The 7929-nt window shown below is 49.5% G+C and overlaps 1 protein-coding gene across 1 annotated transcript; it reads right to left on the bottom strand.

Annotated features, from left to right (window-relative positions):
• Positions 1–715: 715 nt before the first annotated feature.
• LOC119098137 (3-methyl-2-oxobutanoate dehydrogenase [lipoamide] kinase, mitochondrial-like) lies at positions 716–6634 on the bottom strand. The gene is made up of 3 exons (XM_037221067.1): positions 6593–6634; positions 1985–2160; positions 716–919 (listed from the first exon to the last, which is right to left on the bottom strand). The coding sequence occupies exons 2-3, from the start codon at positions 2156–2158 to the stop codon at positions 716–718; spliced, it is 378 nt and encodes a 125-aa protein (XP_037076962.1). The 5' UTR covers positions 2159–2160; positions 6593–6634.
• Positions 6635–7929: the final 1295 nt, after the last annotated feature.

The following is a 7929-nucleotide window of genomic DNA, read 5'->3' on the forward strand; positions in this document are numbered from 1 at the left end:
TTAATGAAGTGCGCGTTTGCAGGGGTAGCAATGTGTTAGTCATGTGTTGTTGAAGTGCCTTCTAACGAGCCATGAGGATGTTGTTCTGCACTTCGAGAATTTGATATCTTTGACAAAAAATTGTGTTTTGGCTGTTCTTAGAGGTTTTCTTGCAATGAGCCAGACCTCTAGGCCTTGAAGTAAATGAAATATGGTGACTTTTAGCAACTGTGGCTTTGAAAACGGCTGCCGCGGCAACACATATTGGTACCTTTATTATAGTTTTTAAGTCAAATAGCATGTTGATGTCATGCGCATGCATATTTGCCACGAATGACACATCAAATCCCTCAGTGCTGCCCCCCCCCCCCCCCCCCCGCCGCCCAGCCTGCCGGCCGGGACGTCTGCCACTCGAGCGAGCCGTCGCCCCGCTCCGCCGTCAGCCGGGCCCGGGCGCCGCTCGACGACAGCGGCGTCAGCGCGCTGGCGCCGGCGCCGTCATCGATCGCTGACACGCGCCCAGCACGTGCTCGGCGTGGCCGGCCAGCCGGACGGCGCGCCGCCGGCCCGGGCCGGCCCGAGCGGCGCGGCCGCACCGGATGCGCGTGGGAGAGCCGCCGCAGCTGCACACTATCGCACGGGGGCGGGGGACGCTGACGGTGCTGTGGGGTAGTCACTCACTCGCACCGAGCATCCGACCAACGAAAGTGACAACCGACCCGACATAACATCCGTCCTAGCGTAACGCTGCACCACAGCATGTCAGAGGCGCTACGACGACCAGCCATGGCACGCGGCCTTCAAAAGAGGGCCAGTCGCCGTCCGCAGCCAGCCGATACAGCGCCGGGCCGGTGGCCGCCACGGTACTCACCATCAGGTGCGCCTCGTCAGTGCTCTTGCCCGTGTACATGATGGTGGCCGGGGTCAGGCGCACCGAAGGCTGCGGATGGGAGGGGGAGGGGCTGTCGTTAGCATCACGCCGGAGGCCGGCATCGCCAGCACTGACTTATGGTCGCGACGTCCAAATAGCATGGCAAACGCGCCGAGCCCTGGGATTTCTGCACCAGAGCCGCGCCATCCTGCTAAGCTACATTCAGAGTAACCGGCACCGTGAGACCCGGCTCAATCAGACAGGTCGTTGTCGACGGTGAAACTTTGCGGATGGGGAAGCCCTGCATCGTTATTGTGGGCAGTGCGACTGCAGTAGATCGTTTTAATGAGCAAAAGGACCAACGGGCGTGTGTGAACATGATTCCGCCCACCGGAGTGCACACATATGGAATGAGCTGGCATATCGAGTGCACATATACGCTTCAAACTCTACGTGGATGTGATTTGATCCACGGAAGCATGAAGCAAAACTTGGAGACATGTCACGTTTGTGTTGTAAAGTGAACTCGCTCGCGCGATTTTGCATAAAAGGGTCATGCAAATGAAATGCTTTCGGTCAACTTGTGTCTATGCCTGGTTGTGCATCTTGCCGACTCCTACGATAAACTGCAGGCTTAATGTACAGATGTTTAACAACGAAACCAGTTCTCATTTCGAAAGACTGTAACCTGATGGTCACAAGGTCGGTAAACGTTGGGCAATGAGGCAGGCAAGTGTGACGCAATACGATTACCTAGCCGATCGTGCAAACATTGCACAGATAGCAAGAGAAAGCGGAAGTTCTTCCGCTGTCCACGTTGAGAGCGGGGGAGGGACGATAGTCGTTTTTGTCATTTATTTCCGATCAACGATCCTACGGCCATTGTCAAAGTTTCACGAACTTGGGGACTCGGCCCCAACCTCCTCCCCTCCCCTCGTGTCTCGTGCCCCTACACAGAAAACAGCCGGCAGAGATAACGCGACAGTTACAGTGGAGGTCCACAGACAGCCGCCTGACGCTCCACGTGACACCGCCCGGATGACGGGCGCGAGCAGACGGCCGCCGGCATCAGCCGACCCACAGGCAGCCGCTCTCGGAGCGACCTCCCGGTCCCATCAGCGGGCCGGCACCCACCTTGGCAGCGGCCGCGTCGATCGCCGACTGATTGTAGTAGCTGGTCATGTGGTGGACACGGGCGCGCTCCTCCCGCGGCTGCGAACGGTGCGGCCCGGCGCCATCCGAGAGACGCCGCACGCCGGCGGCCGCCGGCCAGCGGCCGCGAGCCGTCCGCACGCCTACCGACGCCATCACTGCCGGGCGAGGCGCTCAGCGTCGGCGGCGGCGCGGCTGACGGAGCGCGCCGCCGCCGCCGCCGCCGTCTGCGGACCCCCGGCCAGGGCGACCGGGTCCGCAGGGCTGCACCACCGCACGACCGCCCACGTGGGGGGGGGGGGGGGGGGGGAGCTGAGCCGAGAAATCCCACGACAGGCTGCATGCGTCGAGACTGGGAAATCTAGACACGGTGCTCTGCAACGATCTGCGGTCATGTCATATTTGCGATGCTTGTTGGGAAACTTTGACGTTAGTTAAGGTACTGTAAGCCGTGTTTCCCTCGAGATGCTAGAAGTCAGGAACCGGTTATATGTCACCAGATAATGGCGGGTTTCACTGATGCGGTACTTTGACCAAATGTGGTACCAAAGTCAGCAACAAACAACTTAGATCCACAGCTCTATCGCCCTATCCAGAGACACTTCAAGATGTGGGGTTGCCGCATTGGGTGTCCAGCAACGGGCAACACCACACTTGTGGTGTTAAATGTTGACATTTAAGAAGTCCATGGAATACGTATAATGCGGTCCCTGTGATGAATGAATTCGAAATGAGTCCCAGAAATTACTTCATACGGCAAGCCCTAAATAATAAAGCAGGTTGCCTTTGACGTTGGTCTGACCTTCATATATGACCCTAGGTCAATGTAATTTGTTTACTCAATTGTTGTGTTGCCTAAGAAAGTATCTCAGCGATGTGTGGCTTCGTCAAACACTCCGTTGTTGCGCCAGATTGAACGATTCCCTAGAAAAATGACTTTGCTGATACCGTGGCCCGACTTTGACCTGCCACAGATCAATGACCTTAGAAGGTATATCCACATTTTCGATGCCAAACTATCCGCTATTCAATTATCTACAGCTACGAAAAATTTGGCGTGGCTACGCCCTGACGTTCGCAAACCATTCCAGAAAAAACCTTTGGGGGTCAGTGTGACCCGTACCCAAGCGCGTGTTAAAGTTCAGGAAAGGAAAGGAAGCGGGGTATGCAGGGCCGGCGGAAGACAGCACACGGTGTGTGCTGTGTGATTGTGCCAGCAGTGAGCCTAAGGGTGCAGTATGAAACCCTAAAACGCACACGTGGTGTGGGCAAGTCCCAGACATAAAACTGTGGCGGTTGATATCAGCGAGAAGGAAGTCTCTGGTCATTCAATCAGGGTCCCAGACATAAAACTGTGGCGCTTGATATCAGCGAGAAGGAAGTCTCTGGTCATTCAATCAGGGGCGTAATTTCACGGTGAGTTGGGGAGGCGGTCGGCGGAGCGGGGGCGAACAAGGCATCCTCCCATCAAAAGGCCAATAAATGGGTTACTCCACGCATTCCACCCACTCCTTTCTTAGAATTCGGGGCCGAGGGGCTCCAGCTCGCTGGTGTTAAGAGGTTCCACGCGAGTTTTCAGCCTTCACTATACCAGCGGGCACGGGTAAACGAGGTTATGAAGCAAAACAAATGAGTATGCCGTCAGTACTCGGCGTTCCAAGCGGTGTTTACGGCAACGAGTGTGTCATAAACATTCAGCAGTGCCCCGTGGACTTCCTACCGGTTTTTGTCCCTCAAGGCTTTTCGTCGTTTGGCTTTCCTGTTTCGACTTATTCCTGTCGACTTTTACCGTTGTCGACTTAAAGCCTTTGGACATCTTCCATGCGACTTTCGCTTTTATAGTTCGGCTTTTATCGCCTTCTATTTTTTGTCCTCCCACTTTTTCCAATCTAACTCGGATTCCTGTCGACTTCTGTCGTTCGACTTTTGTTCCTTTACACTCCTTGTCCTTCGACATTTTTCCGATTTGATTTTTATTCCGGTCAAATTTATGTAATTCAATTTTTCGTTCCACTTTTTCATTCGATCTTTTCAACTGGAATTTTTGTCATGACCCACTTAAATGGGCGTAAAATCGTCGCAGGCACTGCCAAGCCCTAAAACTTACATATTCAGCGAATCTACAATAGCTGTTTGGCTGCCGTAGTTATTCTGTCGTGGGCCATTCCTGGTAACATGAACGGTTGCAGATTGTGGGAACCTGATGTGTATAGTGCAAGGTAAGCTATGGAAATCTGGTGAAAAAAATACAAAATTCCAAGGCCCATCAGCAAACTGTGGTGCCCTTCTGCCTCTGGTTGAAAACAATTTATCTATAAATCAATGTTTTGTTTTATCCTTCGAGGCTGACATGGGAACTAGACATAATCAATATGCCACTGCCTTGAGAACCAGCTGACATGGGAACTAGATACAATAAATATGTCACTGTCTTGAAAACCAGCTATTACTAATACTTTACAGCACAACATAACTTGGTGATGCTGAAGATAATTGTGAAGAGCACATTTTGCGAGTGAAAATGGATCTAAGCAGCAAAGAAACAGGTTCATCACAGATCCGTTATGATCCAAAACATTAGAGTTTGTGGCATAATACATGTAACTTTTAATTATTTGTTTCAACTTGTAATAGTTCACAATGAAGAAGGGGTACTTATTGGAGTCCTGTAAACTAAAAGTATTAAAAAATACCTCTCAAAGTATTCTCACCTTCAACACTGTTATGGCCAGATGTACTATTGTTTTGGTTAGGACACCAACATAATAACATCACTCCAATACCAGCAAAGCAAAACCAAAACATAACCTTCTGCCAGTAGGAAAATAAATGTCATTGCAATCTGCTGCTGAGTGTCACAGCATGCTGTTCTATGCTCTCTCCAAGACATAATTTTCTTAACTTTGTTTTCACATTGAAGGTTTTGTCCACATAGCCATACTGAGCAAAATGCTTTATTGCTCTGATGTTTTACAGGTTTGTGAACTTCACAGGTTTTCAGTTTACAGTTGCACCACAAAAGACTGGTCAGCAGAATGGGGGTGATCTAATCTGACCTGCAGCATGCTGATGTCACCATTACCAAGGAAAACACGAGGCTGCATGCCTACCATTTCAGTACAATTTGGTATCAAACCACAGTTTGAGATTTACTGTTAGCCACATATATTCACAAGGTATTATAAGAAAGCAGGTTTAAGCATGTCTTCTGGAAATTGCTATGTTAAGGGATATATATTTGCACTCAACTTGCATAACAATATTGAGAACCTCTAAACAAATGTGCTTTGTACTTATGCATAGACAGACTGGCCTGGGCAAAAGCATCCAGTGCAGCAAAATTGGTAAAACAAAGACACACACTATGACCACCCTTTTAAGTTTGGTCCCAATCCTTCACTAGCAGGCTTAAAATGCATAATGAAGGCCTAGTCAACAATTTGTTAATTGCTAGCACAAGAATGTCATATAAGGCTGGGGGCTGGCAACACATATAATTCAGATTGTTAGCTATCTAGGACAATTCAAGAAAGTATGGTGGCCTAAAGGCAGCAATGGCAGTCTTATAAGGAAATGAGACAGGGGAAACCAACTAAGCTATGCCCTTAAACATGGTTAGTATTGACCTTCACATCAGCTGAACTTAATGCCAGTCTGAAAACAATGGTGGAGACATGAAAGACTGGCTTAGAGCAGCCCATTGCATTGCTTACAAAATAAGAACATAAGGCCAATTGTGGTATAACTCCTGCAAAGCACCAGTGTCAGGGCTAAGCAGTGGCCATGGCAAAAATGGAATTTGAGCCAAGGAACCTCCAAGCAAACGTCAAAACCATTGGTGGCTCAGACAGTACACCTGTTTTCCCCAGTTCCTATCCCAGAGAGTGGGTGCAGCAACTTGCAACCAGTAGCAAAACCTACATATCAAACTGGGTATTTACAGGGCAGCAGCAAGATCCCTGTGCTAATTTTAGCACATGTATTCTGTTAACCTGAGAGCCATGTTTGATGCGTGGTTTGCACAATAGACTGTTTCATGGAATTATGATGCTACTCAGGAAACATCAACCAAAACTACCCTGAAAACATTTTTACAAACAAAAGCAATCTGAGAACTCAGATTGATTTGGCCAGGCCCAAGTTCATAGCAAGCATGCTCCCAGTTATTCACACCTATGTCACATAGGCTGCTAAAATAGTGGGTTGATTTTCTTCAGACTGGTCTGGCACCACTTCCACAGCAAGATGCCGTCAAGCCCTGCCATCTAGATACTGGGTTAATGCCTCTTTAAGTAAGATACCCTCATCCTTGTCCCATTTGTCTGCAACCTGCAAGCCAAGTGTGCTCAAATAACAAATGAACCGGATTAAATAAATGCTAAGCACCCATCAAAAATCAAGCATCACAGTGCGTGAGGAACCAGAAGTACAAGTGTGGTTGTCGGCAAGGAACGACAAGGCAATGCAAGGAGAGCGGGGTCATGCCGCATGTTGGAAATCCCAAGCCCATTTTTATCTGCAGCTGTCAAACCTCTAAACATGGTATTTTTTTTAACAGAAGACCAACAAAAGAGGGCGTATCTTGCTAACCGAACAGATAAAATCCAGATCTGTCGCGACCCCGGCCACCACCTTCCCGCTCTCAATGCAAACTGCACCGCATCCCCGGTTTTGTCTATTGCACAATATTTTGGAACACCTGCGCCAAGAAAGCAAGCAACAGGCTCGATGCACTCGGTGTCCCCGACACAAGGAAACCTTTTCCGGTTTCTTGACAAACAGATGTGTTTCTTTATAGAACTGTGATGTTCAAAAATGATTTGGGAAGCTGCCCCAAAAATGATAAGTAAATTTAGCCCAAAATAGTCTAAAACAGAGTTAATCCTAAATCTACTTGTCTTCTTCTTGAAGTTGGAAAATTCGTCGCAAGATGTCGTTAGCTGCTTAGTTGTGTACATGTCGTTCGCTGCACGCGAGTGTGTTTCGGGTTTTTCTCCCGGTGCTCTTGAATTTTTTTCCGTGGTGGTATTTTTTCGTTCGCATTTTCCTGGTGCTCCATATTTCTCCTTACTGGCATGTTTTTGCGCACATTTTAATCATCGGCTCCGGTGCCATTCTAGTCATTCGCTATCAGACGCATGTCCGTTATAGCGAGTAGAACTGCTCAAAGAACTGTCATCTGCCACAAAATGCGGTGTTTGATCGACGCCGGCTATCAGCAGCTTGAACTGGCTGTCTGCCGTTTGCCATCGGCGCGGGAAATTTTGTGCTGACGCACTTCACACACGAATATTACTTTGGCAAGGACGCGGGAGCCGGGGGGCGAGGGGGGAGATAGTGGGAGCACACTCGTTTCTCCACCTTGAATGAAAGCTGGGGGGTCGTGCCTCCCCCCCCCCCCCCCGTTCCATCTCACTTGGAGGCCCGTGGAGAGCCAATTCTGATTTGTTAGGGCCCATACCAGAGTTGGCTCTCCACATTTTATTGGCTCAGAACGGGCCTATTTAGGGCCCGTTCTGGCCAAATGAGGTCAATTGTGAAATTGCAGAGGGGTTATTCTGGACTATAGAAAGCCAATTATTGACTGTGGACGTCCAAGTCCACAGAGGCCTATTCCGTAGAGGCCTATTTTGGGCTGTAGACGGCTCATTTTGACTGAAGAAGGCCTATTGCTGATTGTGGTGGGTTCATCTGGCATGTAAATGGGCCCATTCAGGCTTGAAGAGTGTCCATTCTGGTCTGTAAAGAAGCGATTATTGGCAGTACATGGCTCATTCTGACCTGTAGAGGGCCCATTCTGACGTGCCAAGAGGCCACTCGGGGCTAACGAAAACTCGTTCTCGTTCGTGCAGGTCCCATTCTGACCTGAAGTGCATCCATTCTAATCCTACGAGGGCCCATTGTGATCCGTATGGAATCTATTCTGA

This window comes from Pollicipes pollicipes, unplaced genomic scaffold, assembly GCF_011947565.3.
Source record: "Pollicipes pollicipes isolate AB1234 unplaced genomic scaffold, Ppol_2.1 Scaffold_4740;HRSCAF=5597_pilon_pilon_pilon, whole genome shotgun sequence".
Lineage (NCBI taxonomy): Eukaryota > Metazoa > Arthropoda > Thecostraca > Pollicipedomorpha > Pollicipedidae > Pollicipes > Pollicipes pollicipes.

Bases quoted from the DNA above. Each gene is read 5' to 3' on its own strand.
- LOC119098137 (XM_037221067.1), bottom strand. From the start codon at position 2,158: ATGGCGTCGGTAGGCGTGCGGACGGCTCGCGGCCGCTGGCCGGCGGCC. The intron at 920-1,984 runs GTGGGTGCCGGC...TCCCATCCGCAG, and splicing joins TCGACGCGGCCGCTGCCAAG to CCTTCGGTGCGCCTGACCCC.